At 33.2% G+C, this 20,244-nt stretch overlaps 3 protein-coding genes across 5 annotated transcripts; 2 read left to right on the top strand and 1 right to left on the bottom strand.

Annotated features, from left to right (window-relative positions):
• The first annotated feature begins 57 nt into the window (after positions 1-57).
• LOC149498009 (microtubule-associated protein 70-2-like) lies at positions 58-13,552 on the top strand. The gene is made up of 3 exons (XM_089718091.1): positions 58-405; positions 1,787-1,872; positions 12,838-13,552. Exons 1-3 carry the CDS (start codon positions 195-197, stop codon positions 12,841-12,843), a joined length of 303 nt encoding a protein of 100 aa, XP_089574217.1. The 5' UTR covers positions 58-194; the 3' UTR covers positions 12,844-13,552.
• LOC149498010 (putative receptor-like protein kinase At2g23200) lies at positions 2,858-4,242 on the bottom strand. Its single transcript, XM_089718090.1, has one exon. It carries the CDS (start codon positions 4,068-4,070, stop codon positions 3,024-3,026), a length of 1,047 nt encoding a protein of 348 aa, XP_089574216.1. The 5' UTR covers positions 4,071-4,242; the 3' UTR covers positions 2,858-3,023.
• A 2,322-nt stretch (positions 13,553-15,874) lies between the features above and the next one.
• On the top strand, positions 15,875-18,772 carry LOC149498008 (transcription factor TGA2.2-like). Of its 3 annotated transcripts, none has more exons than XM_089718089.1 (3): positions 15,875-16,275; positions 17,130-17,378; positions 18,129-18,772. In XM_089718089.1, the coding sequence occupies exons 1-3, from the start codon at positions 15,949-15,951 to the stop codon at positions 18,141-18,143; spliced, it is 591 nt and encodes a 196-aa protein (XP_089574215.1). In that variant the 5' UTR covers positions 15,875-15,948; the 3' UTR covers positions 18,144-18,772. The 3 variants fall into 3 exon arrangements, with proteins under 3 accessions (XP_089574215.1, XP_089574214.1, XP_089574213.1); XM_089718088.1 differs by having other exon boundaries at positions 15,876-16,275; positions 18,198-18,772; XM_089718087.1 differs by having other exon boundaries at positions 15,876-16,275; positions 18,183-18,772.
• Positions 18,773-20,244: the final 1,472 nt, after the last annotated feature.

Below are 20,244 nucleotides of genomic sequence, written 5' to 3'. Positions count from 1 at the left end.
TTTTTAAACTAATCTTTTTCTCTTGTTTAAACCCCCGCCTAAACCCCTCCTTAATCTCCCCTATATATATATTACTGCTCAAAACTCTCTCTGGCTAAACTTTTTCTCTGGTTCAATATTCTGGTTTTGTTAGCTCAACTGTAACGTTGTATGAGCTAGGCAGTATCAGATCTTTCTCTTTCTCTCTGTCTCCGATGGCGAGCAACTACAACATTGCCGGCAACGGTGAAGCCAAGCCGGTTCTTACATCATCGGCTTCCCTCAAGGCACGCAAGCCGAAGCTCAATGCCAACGCCGTTGCAACCATCTCCCGAGCCGGTTCAGATGTTGATGATATCATCACTCTTTTGCACGGCTCCGATCCCATTCGTGTCGAGCTCAACCGGCTCGAGAATGAAGTTCGAGGTAATGTTTCCAGGAAAAGAAAATCTTGTTTTCTCGAGAAAACCAGCCAAACATGTGTTTTCTTTTGTTACTTCTATCTGGAAGTTGGCATCTTGTGCCGGTATTATTGAAATTAAGAAAAAGAAAGTGAGAATTATAGCTATAAATATGTTAATTGATCAAAATCAAGCTCCTTAAATGCATGAATGAATTAATTGGCCAAACTAATATATACTTTACTGACAGAAAAGGTTTTCTCTTTGGTTCAATTTCCATTTCTGGCATAATAATTATTTGGCTGTTCGTTTTGTTCATAATTGTTGTAATCTTCGCAAAACATTAACTTCCTATTGTCTTTTTTGTGTTTTCTTACTGTTGATTGGTTTATGTTGTTTTAATAAAATTGTCATTTCGTAAACATTTTTAAATAAAAAGTATAAATTTCAGCAACTTCCAATTGTTCTCTAATGAAATTAGTGTGATTTATTATTGGGGAATCAGTAATTCCATCTATCAAATTCTGTTGTTATCAGATTGCAAATCTTCATTAAACATTTCCTCCTCAAGATCTAAAAAGAAGAAAAAGAAAAGAAATACTCCCTCCATCCCGAAATTACAGTCCAATTAAGGAGATTGGGAAAAGATTTTTGAATGAAGCATTTTTTGTTAGTTTACTAATCTTATCCTTAAGTGTTTAAGTTATTTGAAGGTATTGTCAGCAAAATAACCTTTTAACGTGTTGACTTTTTACTAAAATAAGTGGACAATTAATACAGGGCATCCCAAATTAGTAATTTGGACTATTATTTTCAGATAACGAGTGATATTTTTGATACGAGGAATTGGCAATCATAAATTCTTAATTATCTTTATTATTAGTTGCACTTTTCTGATTTGTGAAAAAAGGAAGAAGAATTTGTTCAAGGAATGAAAATGTTAAGACCCTAGCATTCTATGCTGCTACTTCTATTGATCTGAACTCTGTTTGTACCTTTTAATTGAATGTAAAATTACTAGTAATTAGGTACAAGTTGTGGAATTTTTAAGGGATTGATCACTTCCTTTTTACTGTTTTCGTTACTCAAAGATAGTCTTATTGTCTATTATTATGAATTTCTTTTTCCTCATATTTGTTACTGATTGTGTTCTACTTTCCTCCTGTTTTGAAATATCTGCTTTATTGTGTTTAGTTTGCTACTTCAATTATGGCCCTAACTGTGTTTCCACAAATAAATAAATGAAGTCCAGTGATCAACGGGAGCTTGAGTAGCACTAGTTACATATTTTGAAGTGTTAAAAGAAACAAAAACCTAGTTGTCTCATGCTTTCAGTTCTTTTGATGTTAATCACGTAATGAAACAACCATGGGATCCATTATATATATGGTGTCATATGTTTGCAGATAAAGATAGGGAACTGGGAGAAGCCCTTGCAGAAATCAAGTCCTTGAAAAATTCAGAACGCTTGAAAGAGAAGGCAGTTGAAGAGGTAATATATATAAATATCAAGCCTAAAATTAACTATGATTAAGGCTATTTTAGGATTTCTAAAATTTCACTGAAGTTAATATAGGTAATCTCATTATTCCCCCTTGTTCCCACTTTTATATATAGGATACAAAATGAAAAATTTTTAATATTTTAGGAGATCAACATTTTTAATTTTTAATATTTATTTGAGTTTAAATACAAATATATAAATTTTTTTTTTTACTATCAAATATAAATAAGTCAAATTTAAAGATAATAAAACACGTAATGTGATAACAGAAGGATTTTATATTAATTAAGAATAAAGATAAGATTATAAAAAAAATTAGTAAAAAGATTGAAACCCTAAACGTCAGGTAAAATAACGTTCTAGAAAACACTCTATAAACTTCTGAAACTACTCTGTATATCAAGTTACCAAACACAATAATTAAAAAAAAAAAATAGTGTTTTGATGAATTCAAAACACTAAACGCTACTCTAAATGTTACGGCCCAACATGCTCAACATAGGTAAAATTAGCTGTTTTGGTAACAATTAGCTGTTTTAATAGCGTTTAGCTATTAGTTGTTTGAATAGCTTTTCATATATCACTAAAAGCTAAATGTTACAAAGTTAACTTTTTATAGAATACTACATTAACCTCTAAAAGCCAGTTAAAATTTTATGTCACCGAATACCATAAAAAATAACGTTTAATGTTTTGATTGGTCAAAATGCTAAAAGCTACTTAAAAAGCTATTGTCGAACACGACTTTTAACTCTAATGTTTTGTTATTTAGCTTTTAACATTTTGTTATTTAGCTTTTAGCGTCTAACTAATTAAATAATTATTTTTACAAAATTAATTTAAGGAATACTTTTAATTTAAATGACTATATGAATATCAGCTAATAGAATAACAATTACTAAAATAAATAATATTGCCGAATAGACTCTACCATCAAGTACTAAAATTAATAACTTACAACAGTAGTCTATTTTCTAGCTTGATTAACACGATTCACTCGTACTAACAAATGATACATTAAATAGAAGAAGCACAGACACTACTAGACCAGTTCATATGTATCCAATTTTTGACGTGTTGAGATTATTTGCCACTGTCAACCATTGATGAAGAGAATTCGAGCTTCGAGTGAGTCATCATCACAACCGCAGTCTTTCCTGATTGGGGAAACTATTAGAACTGTCAGTGAACACATAATTTGATGAAATATCAGTTGTGCTGTCTTCATGAGGTTCTCTGTGTAATGCAGTTTGTTGTAGCTGCAGTACATATTCTAAGTCCCAGCGCACATCGAGCATTGTAGGCCTGCTTGCTCCTTCCTTCTTCAAACACTTTTCAACTATTTCGCCGAACTTTCTTAGCGAATTAGGGTTAATTTGGCCAGCCAATGAAGGATCAGTGATCTTTTCTAGTTGGCCCTTGTTCAGCCAGAGCATACCCCATTCAGCCAAGTTCATATTTGAGCTTATAATTGGGGGACGAGCACAGAGAACTTCAAGCAGCACTACTCCGAAGGAGTAGACATCAGATTTGGCAGTTAACTGAAAAGTTAACAGATATTCAGGATCAAGATATCCAAAACTGCCTATTAGCCCCATTCTGCAATGGTCTCGATCGGGAGGACCGGACTGTGAGAGACCGAAATCAGCAACTTTGGCCACATAATATTCGTCGAGCAAGATGTTAGTCGACTTAACATCTCGGTGAATGATTTCCCAGTCCGAACTAGTATGCAGATAATGAAGACCTGTAGCTGCACCTATGCAAATTTCAAGCCTTTGCTTCCAAGTCAATACTTGATGTGTATTCTTTGAATTCTCTTTCCAACTATAAAGATGATCTCTTAAAGTCCCCTTCTCCATGAACTCATAAACCAGTATCATTTCCTCTCCTTCGTCGCAGTACCCGATTAAGGAAACGAGGTGGCGATGGCGAATTTTGGATAACACCATAACCTTCGTTTGGAATTCTGGTAGACCTTGGCCGTTGCTTGGATCACTTCTTTTCACAGCTACTTTCTTTCCACTTGAAAGTGTTCCCTTATAAACTTTACCAAACCCACCTTCACCAATCAAAAACTTGGTGTCAAAATTCTCTGTAGCAGCCAAAATTTCAGAGAGAGACATTTTTAACTTGAGATTCAGCTTCGGAAGAGGAGAAGAAGAGTTAAAAGTTGTTGCAGTCATCCAACTATTAGGCCTTCCTTTCCCAACAGGAACCTCATCTTTTTCAACCTCATCCTTTTTACCTTTTCTTCCGTGTCTAAAAGCAAGCAAAGCCAAAATTATCAAACTTAACACTAAACTCACACCCCCAATTGAAAAACCGATTATAAGAAGATGTTTTCTGCTGCTATGCTCATCTTGATGGGAGCGGGTATAAAGCGGAAACAACCCTTATCGAAACCATATGAGGCAAACTAAAAACATTATCGAACAAATCAATAAACTGACCTCTTGAAGCGCAGAATCGCTCACCGGTCTTCTTTTCAGAGATCTTGGAGTCACCCACGATCTTCTGCAGTAATCCCTAACTATCTCTCTTTTGGAACTCTCTGAGTGGCAGAGAATAGAATAACGTGTGTCTCTATATTCTTAGGGTTTTCCAATCTTATATTAAAAAACCTCTCTTCGATAGGAAGATATTTTTTAATATAAAATAAATTAAATAAAAAATTATTTAATTAAAATAAAATCAATTATTTTAAAACTAAATAATTTATCTATTATTTAATACACCCTTAACTTTCCAAATAATTAGGGCACTACAGGGACCGCAGGAATAAAATAAATCAGGCTACTAATTATAATAAGAACCTATGTAGACCAACATATTCTTATTATAATTAATCATGAATTATTCCACTAAAAACTCATGACTGAACTCCTTATTTATTTTACTATTCCACAACATAATAAAATAATGTTCCCCATGTTAAGATTACAGATGCTGTCATTTAAATAACTTACTGACAATTTATTTAAATCACAATATAACTTTAAGATTGTCGCTCAACTTATTTCATGTGTCGGATTCAATATCCACCTGCAGGGTTTACACTATGAAACATTATAAGCTTACTTAAAGTGCATCATCAAACTCTAAACCGAGACATGGATTCTATCATTAATTAATATTTCACAAACACAAAAAATCTTTGCCCAATTCACCGAGAATATTATTCCAATAATGAAACTCACCCTTTAATGAATCAAAGCACAAGACAATCAATGTTTGCTCATATTAAAATAAATCAAGATTAAGAACAATAAACATTATTTCTAATGTCCTAGAGAATATGTTTAACAGTCAGTACTAAACATCCATTCTCTACTTGGTCTAATTAAATACATACAAAATGTACTAATCACAATTATTATTCATATGCTAATAACATTTATTTAATGCAAATTTCCAATTAAATACAAAGAAATAATTGTCAATAGAAAATCATTCATAGCTATACTATTAATTATGCATGGTTAATAGTATATCTCTATCAATCTCCCACTTAGACTTATAACCATGCATCTATAACTTTAACTCCCATTCCTTCTACATGACTGTCAAAAGTCTTTGCTGGTAAGCTTTTTGTAAAAGGATCTGCCAGGTTGTTTTCCGATGCAATCTTTGTCACTATCACATCTCCCCTTTGAACTATGTCTCGTATCAAATGATACTTCCTCTCAATGTGTTTTGCCCTTTTATGGCTCCGTGGCTCCTTCGAGTTTGCAACTGCCCCACTATTATCACAATAAAGTGTAATAGGCAATTGCACTGAAGAAACTACGCCTAGATCCATAAGGAAGTTCCTAAGCCATACAGCTTCCTTTGCAGCTTCAGAAGCTGCCACATATTCAGCTTCCATGGTGGAGTCAGCAACACAAGTTTGCTTAATACTCCTCCAACTTATGGCTCCACCTCCCAAGACAAAAACATTACCAGAGGTTGACTTCCGAGAGTCCTTATCAGTCTGAAAATCCGAATCTGTATACCCAATGGGTACAAGATCGTCAGATTGATAAACTAACATATAATCCCTAGTCCTTTTCAAGTACTTGATTATATGCTTGACTGCAGTCCAGTGTTCTCGCCCAGGATTAGATTGAAATCTGCTAACCATGCCAACAGCAAAACAGATATCAGGTCTGGTACACAACATTGCATACATAAGGCTTCCAACTGCAGAAGCATATGGAACTGCCTTCATGTTCTCTATCTCCTCAGGTGTCTTAGGACATTGGTCCTTAGATAGAGTGATTCCATGTCTAAAGGGAAGAAAACCCTTCTTGGAATCCTGCATGCTGAAACGAGCAAGAATGGTATCAATATAAAGTGCTTGAGATAAGCCAATCATCCTTTTCTTGCGATCTCGCATAAGCTTAATCCCAAGAATATGAGCAGCCTCTCCCAAATCCTTCATATCAAAACGTTGGGATAGCCAATCTTTGACAGAATTCAACATACCTACACAATTCCCTATAAGTAGAATATCATCCACATATAGTACCAGAAAAACAACCTTACTACCATTCCATTTCTTATACACACAAGACTCATCATGACACTGATTAAAGCCAAAACTTTTGATCGCCTGGTCAAAACAAGTATTCCATGACCTAGATGCTTGTTTAAGCCCATAAATGGACCTATTCAATTTGCAAAGCAAATTTTCTTGTCCATTGTTTATGAAACCTTCTGGTTGCTTCATATAGATGCATTCATCAAGACTTCCATTTAGGAAAGCTGTCTTGACATCCATTTGCCAAATCTCATAATCATAATGAGCTGCAATGGATAGAAGAGTTCTAATAGACTTTAGCATGGCTACCGGCGAAAAAGTTTCCTCATAATCGATCCCTTCTTTCTGAGTAAACCCTTTCGCAACAAGCCTTGCCTTATAAGTTTGCACTTTACCGTCTATACCCCTCTTTTTCTTATAGATCCACTTACATCCGATGGGTTTAACCCCTTCAGGTGGTTCTACAAGTTCCCAGACTTGATTAGAGTACATGGACTCCATCTCAGATTTCATAGCTACAAGCCACTTATCAGCATCTTTATCTTGTAGTGCTTCATCGTAACAGACAGGTTCAATATTCACTTCTTCAGGGATTCTATCAAAAGCTTCTCCCAAAAGTGTATATCGAACCGGTGGTCGTCTAATTCTCCCACTACGACGAAGTACTACAGGTTCTGCAATCACACCTTCATTTTGCTGTGGCTGTAAAGCCGGCAAGTCCATGACTGGTGGGACTACATCTTGATCATGTTCTGGAACTTCAACATGTCTGTCACACCAGGAGGCAATGAAATGTTAGAAGCCCCAACATTGTGCTCCTGTATATTTGGATCAACAGCTGCCACTTCAGTTTCTACATAACTCCCACTACTTTCAGGTGGTAGTGAAATGTTAGGTACTGAATATTCAGGCTGATGTTGATTTACTGGTCGACTAACATTTCTTCCACTACGACTAGGCAATGGAATGTCAGCTCCAACCATTGATGGTTTAGGTTGTTGTTCTAATGGAAAGGTTCTAGTTGGTATATTTTCTCCTCTCAATTCATACAAGGCTAATTGACTTTTGGGAATATGGTTTTTAATATAGTCTTCCTCAAGATAATGTGCATTGGTGCTAACAATGACCGTTTTATCTTGAGAACTATAAAATAAACCACCTTTCGTTCCTCTAGGATATCCAATAAAGAAGCATAAGTCTGTTTTTGATTCCAACTTATCTGCTTTCCCTTTCAGCACATGGGCTGGACAACCCCACATCCGAACATGTCTTAGACTTGGCTTTCGCCCAGTCCACAGTTCTGTAGGAGTTTTAGGTACTGACTTAGATGGAACCAAATTCAGAATATATGCTGCCGTTTCTATGGCATACCCCCAAAACGAAATGGGCAAATCTGAATAACTCATCATTGATCTAACCATTTCCATAAGCGTCCTATTTCTTCTTTCTGCTACACCATTCTGTTGTGGCATACCAGGTGCAGACAACTGTGAAGTAATTCCTTGTTCTGATAAATAAGTAATGAATTCCCTAGAGAGGTATTCGCCACCACGGTCAGACCGTAACGACTTGATATATTTTCCATGTCGTTTCTCCGTTTCTGCCTTGAACTCTTTGAATTTCTCAAAGCATTCAGACTTACGGCGCAACAGGTAAATGTATCCATATCTTGAGTAATCATCTGTGAAAGTCACAAAATACTCAAAACCACCCCTAGCTTGGACACTCATTGGACCACACAAATCAGAATGAATTAATTCAAGTACATCATTAGTTCTATTACCCTTTATAGGAAAAGGCCTCTTAGTCATTTTACCTTCTAAACAAGATTCACAGGTTGGTAGTGCCTCCACTTTCAATGAACTCAATGGTCCATCCTTGACCAACCTAGAAATCCTATCTAAATTAATATGACCAAGCCTTAAATGCCACAAATAGGTATGACTAAATTCAATAGGACGTTTTCTTTTCAATGGAACAATGACATCAAAGTTATTAACTTCAGAATTAGGAATTTGCAATTCAGGTGAAACTTTGAGAATAAAAAGATCATCAATCATTGAGCCAGAACATATCATTTGTTTTCTAAATTTAATAACGACAGAATCATCATAAAATTCATTAAAACAAACCGAATATCCATTCTTGCTCAAACTAGAAACTGAAATTAAATTCCTTCTAATTGAAGGTACATATAAAACATCCTTCAAAAACAAAGTTCTATTATTCTCAAAATTCAAAGAAACATTTCCCATAGCTAGAACTGCAACTTCTGTGCCATCTCCCAGAAAAATGCTTACATCTCCTTTATTTAGCTGACGAGTTACCTGAAACCCCTGCAATGAATTGCAGACATGATTAGTGGCTCCAGAATCTACACACCATTGGAGTGTAGTCAACACCGCTAAACAAGTTTCAACTATCAGCATATAAAACAGAGACATACCTTGCTTTTTCTTGGCTAACCAGGTTGGACATTGTGACTTCCAGTGCCCAGGTTGCTTGCAGTGAAAACACTTACCCTTAGACTTTTTCACAGCAACACTTGCACTAGTAGATGCACCACTTGTTTTAGGCTTAGTCTTGTGAGCATTTTTCTTCTTCTTACCCTTGTTCTGGGCAGAAGAAGAACCTCGCTCAACATTAAGCACAACAGGTGCAGCTCCTTGCTTAATGATAGTCTCAGCAGCCACCAGCTCATTCAGCAACTTAGACAGAGTGAAATCCATCTTATTCATGTTATAGTTCAAACGAAATTGCTGAAAACTGGCTGGCAAAGTGTTCAAGATCATTTCTATCTGTGTAGCATTGTCAACCTCAGCACCAAGAACCTCCATGTCATTCAGAAGACTCATCATCTTCAAGACATGAGTTCTAACTGGAGTTCCCTCCTCCATTTTGGAAGTAAGAATCTCCCTCAGTGCATTTTGCCTTGCTGCACTAGTTTGATCTCCAAACATCTCCTTGAGATTTTCGAGCATGTCAAAAGCTGTGTCCATCTTCTGATGCTGATGTTGCAAAACATTTGACACAGAAGCCAAAATGTAACATCGCGCCATCTCATCAGCTTTAACCCATTTCTGGTAAGCTCTGGTGACCTCCTCAGAGGCACCCTCACCGGGTTTTTCAGGACAAACTTCAGTAAGCACAAACTTATACTCCTCAGCAGTAAGCAAAATGTCCAAATTCCTCTTCCAGTCAACATAGTTTGGACCCTCAAGTTTGTTTTGGGTTAAGATGTTTGCAAGGGGACTGAATGATGCCATTTCTATTTCATGCATTAAACAAAATAGCATATCAATAATAAACATTGAATAAATCAAATTGCAAATATACAACTTTGATATCACAATTCAAAAAAAAATACACATTCACAACATTCATGAATAGCAACCTCGATGGGAGAATTCAACCAATCACATGTTTTGCATATTATAATTAGATAAGACCGGCACATACTACTCGATGGGAGATAACTTGCCTCTTAAATTAACATTAATGTGTGAGAAAATATTACATCTAATTCATGTCACTAATTAATTTACTCAGATGGAGAGTTAAATCAATACAGACAAATTAGACTAGCTCAGTAATTATATTAAAACATGACATCTTCCGATGGGGAAGAAATGCAAATAATTACAACTAGAAAGTAATAAAAAACCACTCACAAATTAATTCATATAATTAAAATAAATTAATTATAATCAAAATTGCAAAATAATATATTTTTAAGACAATTTTGCAAATAAAATTAACATTTTTTGGTTGAAAATGTTAAAATTTAGTGTTCTGGTCTATTTATGCAAATAAATTAAAACATTCTGGGTTTATCTTGCAAAAACAGAAACATTCTGGGCCATTTCGCAAATTTCAGAACTTGTTTGGACTATTTTGCATAAAACAGAAACTATTGGGCCAAAATTGCAAAAATCGGAAAACATCTAGGCAATTTTAATAATACCAGAAACAATCAGGGTCACTTTATAATTTAAATAACTCCAGGGGGCTAAAACAGAATAACTGATACTTTCTGGGTCAAAATATAAAAAATTAAAGTTCAGGGGTTAAAATATAATAAACAGAAGATCCAGGGTCAAAAAATAAAAACTTAAAGATCAGGGGTCAAAATATAAAATTTAACAAATTGAGGGACCAGAAGGGAAATTTGGCAAGCAGCAGCTTCTTCTTCACGAAGAAGCCCTAGCCGCCGCCCCTTTTTCCCTTCAACCTGCATTAACGCTGCTGGCCGGCTTTTTTTTTTTTTTTTTTTTTTTCTCTTGCCCCTCTACTGATCTTCAAAACAAAAATAAAATTTTGTCTTTTCTTGCCCCTCTCCTGTTCATCGAAACAACACCCAAAATATATATATATATATATGCTTTTTTTTTTATATTAATTGCCCATTAAAAACTACAGTTTCAAAAAAAATTTGTATCAGGTACTGCACTTTTGTGCTGCTGTCCTTCAAAAACTCTTGAAGCTCTCTTAACCATGTACCAATCAAACAATCAAAACAGATAATAGATACACGATTGAAACATGACAAAATAGCCACCATCATACAGTTTCGTATGGCTCTGATACCAATTGATGGGAGCGGGTATAAAGCGGAAACAACCCTTATCGAAACCATATGAGGCAAACTAAAAACATTATCGAACAAATCAATAAACTGACCTCTTGAAGCGCAGAATCCCTCACCGGTCTTCTTTTCAGAGATCTTGGAGTCACCCACGATCTTCTGTAGTAATCCCTAACTATCTCTCTTTTGGAACTCTCTGAGTGGCAGAGAATAGAATAACGTGTGTCTCTATATTCTTAGGGTTTTCCAATCTTATATTAAAAAACCTCTCTTCGATAGGAAGATATTTTTTAATATAAAATAAATTAAATAAAAAATTATTTAATTAAAATAAAATCAATTATTTTAAAACTAAATAATTTATCTATTATTTAATACACCCTTAACTTACCAAATAATTAGGGCACTACAGGGACCGCAGGAATAAAATAAATCAGGCTACTAATTATAATAAGAACCTATGTAGACCAACATATTCTTATTATAATTAATCATGAATTATTCCACTAAAAACTCATGACTGAACTCCTTATTTATTTTACTATTCCACAACATAATAAAATAATGTTCCCCATGTTAAGATTACAGATGCTGTCATTTAAATAACTTACTGACAATTTATTTAAATCACAATATAACTTTAAGATTGTCGCTCAACTTATTTCATGTGTCGGATTCAATATCCACCTGCAGGGTTTACACTATGAAACATTATAAGCTTACTTAAAGTGCATCATCAAACTCTAAACCGAAACATGGATTCTATCATTAATTAATATTTCACAAACACAAAAAATCTTTGCCCAATTCACCGAGAATATTATTCCAATAATGAAACTCACCCTTTAATGAATCAAAGCACAAGACAATCAATGTTTGCTCATATTAAAATAAATCAAGATTAAGAACAATAAACATTATTTCTAATGTCCTAGAGAATATGTTTAACAGTCAGTACTAAACATCCATTCTCTACTTGGTCCAATTAAATACATACAAAATGTACTAATCACAATTATTATTCATATGCTAATAACATTTATTTAATGCAAATTTCCAATTAAATACAAAGAAATAATTGTCAATAGAAAATCATTCATAGCTATACTATTAATTATGCATGGTTAATAGTATATCTCTATCACATCTATAGCAATAGGCTATTTGATTTTATCTGTCACAAACTCCATAATCTCCACCCCATTTAGATAAGCAAATTTGTTTTCAGAAGCATCATTAATGCCTACGCTAATGTCTATATGACCAGAATCATCAGATTTAACAACATAATCAGAAAAAAATGGAGCTGCCATTGTTGTAGTCTTTAAATCGTTATAAGGGTCAACAACGTTCCTATACTTCGTATATATGTAGAGATCAAAAAGAGTACCAGCAACCTCACTAACTATATCACAGAAGTGCAAGCGAACAAGATGCATAATTTCCTTTCTCACATCAAAACGCCAAGTGATATTATTATCTGTGGTCTCATAGCTGCAAGTCTTGTACACAATGTCTGGAGCAATATCTTGAATTTGTGTAGCATTAGGAAATTGATTAAGCTTACCATCATATCTATGGTTTCTTACAGAAATATTCCCTCCAATTAGATACGGATCATCTGTTAACCATTCCCTCCTTAAAAGATCATCAGCATCATTAACCTTCTGCCCTCCAACATTTATCCTGTAAAGTGTGTTTAAAGCGGTATATTTGAATAAGGTACCACTTAAAGGAGGGACTGGATAAATGGAATTTAGATTTGAATTTTTATCAAATAGAAAGTCTTCTGGAAGATGAAGGACTTCAATGGCGTTAATGAAAGCAAAAGATTTTTTATTTGCAGGAATGAAATGTATTTTGAACTTGCCTTCATTGATAAAGAGAAAAAATTCCTTTTTGACTGGTAAATGGGCAGTGTTTTCTGTACTGTAATTTGATAAGAGTGTGAAGTTTGAGCCCGAAACATTGAAGAAAGCATTGGAAAAATCAGTCTTCTTGGATTTGAATGTGAAGAAATGAAGACGGACTAAATAATTGCCAATATCAGCGATATTGAGCTCAAAATATGACGGTTGATGGAAAATTCTTGCTGTTTGATAGAGAGGAGAAGTGTCAGATGGTAATATAGAGCTGTTTTCGATAGATTCACCACCTTTTACAGAGAAAGAACTAGAACTCGTGTCATCAGCTAGAAAAGTCCAGTCATCAGAAAGAGAAACATTAGGCCCTCCACAGTTTATCAAGAAATTAGCTGCTGCAGAGGAAGGAGATGATAAAAGAAGCAAAAGAGAAAGGAATTTGATGAGAAAGAGAAGGTAAAGAGTGGAGTGGAAACAGAATTCTGCCATGGAAATTGTGATGGGTCTACTTCTATCTGTAGGTGGAAACTAGAGAAGAAGAAGAAGAAGAAGAATTGAATGGCAATAATTTAGCTTGGCCGCCTTGTCCAATAACAATTAACAAATAGAAATGTCAAAGAAAGTCTTGCTGTTGACTACTATTCCTATGGTCTACTAATATTGCCAAAAGTTCTTTTTATCCATGTTTGGTTGGTTGGTTCTCAAATTACATTCTGATGAAATACAATTTTTGCAATAGAATTTCAATAAATAATTTGTTATAAAAATATAGAAAATATAAATAATATAAATAATATAGAAAAAATATAGAGAAAGAGATTTCTTGTATTAGAATTTTCTATACCTAATCTATAGGATTAAAGAGTTATTTATAGTATACAAAATATGATCCAAAACACATAACCCTACGCATTAAAATATATGACCCTTCATTTTAAATGATATAATCTTACAAACTAAAAGATATAATCATTCATCTTAAAGGACATAACTCTTTATTTTAAAAGATATATTTCTCTTATATTTCGTTGCACGTGTCAAACGATAACTTGTGGGTCCAGACGTATTATATTTACCAAAACGCGCGTCTCTTAATAGAGCATGTCCTTTTATCTTGGGCCATAGGCCCATATTATTACGTACAAGGCAATCCCGGCTGCAAGTCAATCGTTCTAATTCTTATATATCCAGTTGTTACTTAAAAATTTTTGAAACTTTCTGGTATTGATTTTAAATTATTTAAAAACATTCATTTAAATAGCACTTGAAAATTTTAACTAAGATAACATTTAAAATGATAATTCAAAAATTTTTACTGAACACAACAACTTAATACTAAGTTTTTAATTGATTTTGCTATTTTAAATCCTCACAATTAAATTATTCAGTCTTTTAAGTTCAAATCTTCAATTTTTAGTTTTTTCATTATGTCTCTTTTTTTTAAGATTTTACTTTTAGTTACATAGTCATTTATAATTATAGAAGTATTATTCTTGAATTATTGCTCGATGATATGAAAAGAAAGTTTTCATGTCAATGTGTAATCCAATTGGTCTTTTCATGTGAAATTATCATAAATTTGTTGAATTCTATTCAAAGAAAGTGTTACCTTGACGGTCCATTATTCTGTTCCATTGAGCTTCTATTTCAATACCCAATTAAGGACAAGAAATGGCTATGGCAAATTGATTACTGAATAATTGTTGTTATCAGCATCTATGAGAGGAGTGAAGAGTGGACACGTAGAAAGAATTTTCGGATTCGATTTCCGTTAAACACACCTGTAGAGAGGAGTGAATAGTCTTAACTTGTGAATCCTTTTCTTAAGCTTAATCTTATTTAATTGTGTCTCTTTCTTTCTTTTTTTTTTTTTTTATGAGGAAAATGACAGTATTTTAATTATATGTATAATCTTGCAATAAGTTAAAAACCAAATGGAAAAGAACAAAATTGGAAAAACGAAATTTAATCTGTTGATTTCACCAGACATCAAATAAAACAAGGTTTAATACTAGTGCTTGCTACACTTTTTTGATTTTGTTGTGCCTTCTACTACTAGATTAGGCTATTTTTCCTATCTTAATTATTTTAAAATTTAAATTTTTTTAACCAATACTAATGTAATAAGATAATTTTATTTACACTAATGGAAATTGGTTTGAGCAGAAAAGACTCAGATTTCTTAAATAAGAGATCGAGTATATAATTCTTATGAACGAAGAAAATTTTCGTAGTTTCTCCCATAAACGTAAGTTCCATATAATTAAAGTGTTTATGTTTATTTCAGTCTATAAAAAAAAAATTTAAGAAAAATCAAATAGAACCTGATAAACAAAGAATACCTCACGACTCATGAGCAAGCAATTCCTGTTTTGTAGCAAATAGAGCAAATAAAAAAAAAAGTATGGCAGCCAACCTGAAATTAAGGCGATAAAATTTAATTTGGTCCCTGAATTATACCAGTTTTATCACTTAAAGGCCTAATTCTTTTATTGGAAGGCCCAAACTATTATTTTTTGCCAATTGGGACCCACATACTTTACTAAAATAGTCTGGGTTTTTTTCATTCAAATTACATATTTTGTAGTATATATAAATAAAAATAAATCTAATATGTTAATAATACCCGGTAATTGGTTTTTCACGTTGAAGAACTTTCACCGTTTTGGTAAACATGATTTAATATAATCAACAATGTTATTTTAGCCGCTATATTATCAAATACAAAATATTCTTTTTAGCATATTTAATTCACAAAAATTAGCCAATAGTTCAATAATTAGTAGATCAATGTTTTAAATGGAGAGTATAGTTTTGATTGAAAATACAATTCAGGACGTTTCTTTCAAAAATCAATTTTGTATATATATATATATAGGAAAATTTTTATTTTTTTTATCTTGAATGCAAAATTAGCAGAAAAGTGTTTCTCTCTAAGTTTTCTATTAGTTGATTAATCAAAAACTTAGCCAAAAAAGGGATTAAATAATAATTCAACCTAATCAGAAAATATTAAAGAAAAGAAAAGAAAAGGGCTAAAGAACAATCTTGCTTTCCGGCCAGTGCCCTTTGGTGGGGGAGGAAGAGTCTATTACATGCCATCACTACAAACGGTAATTTCAAAACGTAGTTTGGTAGCGGAACAAATTAAAATTTTGACCGTTGACGTAGAATATGCACGGCGGCTAGAAGAGCACAACCGGCAGATAAATGAACTGAGAACTGCAGTCAATTCACATGCAGGAGACACTGAACTTCGAACGATTGTTGACAATGTCATAGCACACTTCAACGACATTTTCAGGCTGAAGGGCACTCCAGGGAAAGCTGATGTTTTCCACATATTGTCAGATATGTGGAAGACACCAGCCGAGTGTTGTTTCATGTGGATTGGTGGCTTCCGCTCATCCGAACTCCTGAAGGTGAGTTTTGTCATAGTGTTTCTGTTGGGGATATCATCCAAAGTCCCACATCACAGAAAACTGTGAGAAGAGGAACCAAAATATAATGGTTCAAATCCAACACATCAACATGACCAAATACCATGAGATTATGCGGATTGGCACATTATTGTGTGAGAATATTATTTTTCTTTGTGGTGGGCCATATAATATGTCTGCCTCTTTTCTGAGGAGGAGCTGGTGAGTTGCAGACTTGCAGCTTCAGTTAATACCACTGTGTTTTTGTTTGCTTAATGTTATCAATTATTATAATGCTTTGGGTGTTGGGATTTTTCCTTTTTTTTTTTTTTTTTTTTTTTTTTTTTTTTTTATGGGTGTGTGTGTGTGTGTGCAGGGGGAATTGGTTTGTAAAAGGATAATATTATGCTCTTTTACCTCTTGCAGTCGGGTTATATTTTTCCCTTAACATTCATGGCTTTCGCACTGAAACCTTGGGGTCCAGTTTCAAACTCTGCAACAGGGATAGAATAGGTAGCATCCCAAAATATTTGTATCATAAGCAGAGCCTTGGAATTTTTCATTTTCCTGATTTTTAGTTCTGGAATGTTGATTTACCATTTTGAGATTAGGAAAACGCTGAACAATATTTTCTGCATTCATCTAAACATTGTAATGCCCAATGCACAAACCAGTGGTTCAGAATTTTGTGATTGCTGAAGTATTTAATAGTCGACCTTCATCCAACTTCTCTGTTGAATTAACTTCTTATAGTTTCCTAATTGTTATTTGCCTTCTCTCTCCGTCCTTATGGATTAAAAGAACGCATTTCATTTTCTGTTTTCTGAACTGAACTGGAATTTCTGAAATTGGTTTAGCTTCTTGTGAATCAACTGGAGCCTCTAACTGAGCAACAGTTGATGGGCATCTACAGCTTGCAACAATCATCCCAACAGGCAGAAGATGCTTTGTCACAAGGAATGGAAGCACTGCAGCAATCCCTGGCTGAGACATTGGCCAGTGGCACCCCTGGTTCGTCAGGTTCTTCTAGGAATGTAGCAAACTATATGGGTCAGATGGCCATGGCCATGGGAAAGCTAGGAACACTAGAGGGGTTCCTTCGCCAGGTATTTTTCTCCTAGAGTTAGTCATGTTTTTCTTTCTCTATGTTCGCCATTGAGGGTTAAAAGAAATCTTGGTCAAATGTGCGTCTGGATCCTTGAAATTTCAAATTAGCTTTTCCAGTGTTCTGGGCTGAGCAAAATGATTGATTATATTCATTTTCTTATTCTAATCCCACTTAGGATTTCATTTTATTAGTCTAGTATGCACATACAAATCAATATCCTGTAGATTTTGAAGTTAAGTCGTAATTCTTGAGGATACTGTGCTTTAGTTTCTTTTATTCAACTCTCGTAAATTCTGTTAGGAGTGAATGTGGAAATAAATGCTTGGTTTACAAGAATTAAGAGAGAAAAAAGACGAAGAAAGAAAAAATTCAAAACAGTGAATAAGTAGAAATGAACCCTCTCCCCTTCTGCGGAAAGAGGGACAAAAGAACTTGAGAAATATGATTACTAAACCCTTTTTCTTTTCTGGCAAAATTGGTTGGCACCCTTCAATTTTTATCAAGCAGGAGTTATTTTTTCCCATTTTTTCCCCTGTTTTTCCATTCGTGTTATATTATGACCATATGATATGTTGAGGTCTTTTGATATTTTGAAATTGGTTTAGATTTTTCCTAGGTCGTTCACCATGATTTGTAGATAAAATCTTGATTTTGGTGTTTTCTGTATACAATGTTTTTATGCATGGATAGTGTTTGTCTCTCTCTGAGGATTTACTAGTGTGGTGTTGGGAATAACCCAAAACTCTAGGGGCTTGAAAATTGAAGTCACCAGGTCTGACAACCTATTTCATTCTTTTTTGAGTCCAAAACATTGAAGAAAGCATTGGAAAAAGCAGTCTTCTTGGATTTGAATGTGAAGAAATGAAGACGGACTAAATAATTGCCAATATCAGCGATATTGAGCTCAAAATATGACGGTTGATGGAAAATTCTTGCTGTTTGATAGAGAGGAGAAGTGTCAGATGGTAATATAGAGCTGTTTTCGATAGATTCACCACCTTTTACAGAGAAAGAACTAGAACTCGTGTCATCAGCTAGAAAAGTCCAGTCATCAGAAAGAGAAACATTAGGCCCTCCACAGTTTATCAAGAAATTAGCTGCTGCAGAGGAAGGAGATGATAAAAGAAGCAAAAGAGAAAGGAATTTGATGAGAAAGAGAAGATAAAGAGTGGAGTGAAAACAGAATTCTGCCATGGAAATTGTGATGGGTCTACTTCTATCTGTAGGTGGAAACTAGAGAAGAAGAAGAAGAAGAAGAAGAATTGAATGGCTATAATTTAGCTTGGCCGCTTTGTCCAATAACAATTAACAAATAGAAATGTCAAAGAAAGTCTTTGCTGTTGACTGCTATTCCTATGGTCTACTAATATTGCCAAAAGTTCTTTTTATCCATGTTTGGTTGGTTGGTTCTCAAATTACATTTTAATGAAATGCAATTTTTGCAATAGAATTTTAATAAATAATTTGTTATAAAAATATAGAAGATATAAAGAATATAGAAAAAATAGAGAGAAAGACTATCTAAAATAAACATGATTTGGGTTCGTTCTACAAATGATATTTGATATTGACCACTTTATTGTTATTTATTATTATTATTATTTATTAAGTACAAATTACTATTTCATCATAATTTTTTTATTTGAAATAATAAATCCTTTGACTGGGGCTAATTGAGTGTGAAAATATGTCTTTTTATTTTAAGATATTTTTTTAAACCTATACAAAATAATTTTTACTGAAAATTATATGGATAATTTTAAAAAAAAAAAAAGTTAAGAATCAAATTGACTTTTTATTTAAAAACAAAAGAGTAATAGAAGGGGATATGCTTTATTAAAACTCAAATAGGTGAATGGTCACATAATTTATGAAAAGTTCTTTAGTTTATTTTATTTATGTAATAGAAATGTTAATTATTTAAGTGAAATACCTAAATTTTGTTAAAGAAAGCAAAGGGGAAAATTTATTTAATTGGTTTTAAAATGAATGGATCAATTTGGTAATTAAATCAAATTTTAAAGACTAAATAATAATAATAATTTATTTTTTTTCAAAATTTAGAAAAAGAAAAAGGAGAAGAGGGGACCCTAAACAATTGGTTAGAGAGAGCAGATCAATACTACAGGCTTTGTCATGCGGTGGTGTATGCTTTTTCCCAATCGCATGTGCGCTTGTCCCATTGCATTCCATTCTTCGCCTTTTCTTTTAAGATATCTCATACTCTCCACTGCTACGTATATATATGCTATCCTTGCTTTCTCTTTTCGCTTCCATTCTTCTTCCCACGCTCCATCTTCATCACCGCCTCTCATTTCTTACTTCTATCATCATAATTTTTTTTTTTTTTGACCTTTTTCTTAATAATAATAATAATAATAATAATAATAATAAATTCCCGAATCCAAATTTTCGCATGTGAAACTATATAATTAATGTTGATATATCTCGATAAAATTTAATATTTTATTCTTACATATCCTTAAACATATCATTATTATTAGAATAGTTGATTGATTGCTCGTATAAAATGTTTTATTTTGTAGTATATATAAATAAAAATAAATCTAATATGTTAATGATGCCCGGTAATTATTTTTTCATGTTGAGGAATTTTCATTATTTTGGTAAGCATTATTTAATATAATCAACAATATTATTTTAGCTGCTATATTTATCAAATACAAAATATTTTTTTAGCACATTTAATTCACAAAAATTAGCCAATAGTTCAATAATTAGTATATCTATGTTTTAAACGGAGAGTATAGTTTTGATTAAAAATACAATTCAGGACGTTTCTTTCAAAAATCAATTTGGTATATATATATATATATATATATATATATAGAAAATTTTTATTT

This window comes from Jatropha curcas, chromosome 2, assembly GCF_041381405.1.
Source record: "Jatropha curcas cultivar XTBG-Jc1 chromosome 2, XTBG_Jcur_1.0, whole genome shotgun sequence".
In the NCBI taxonomy this organism is placed as follows: domain Eukaryota; kingdom Viridiplantae; phylum Streptophyta; class Magnoliopsida; order Malpighiales; family Euphorbiaceae; genus Jatropha; species Jatropha curcas.
This window is presented reverse-complemented; position numbering and strand designations above follow the sequence as displayed.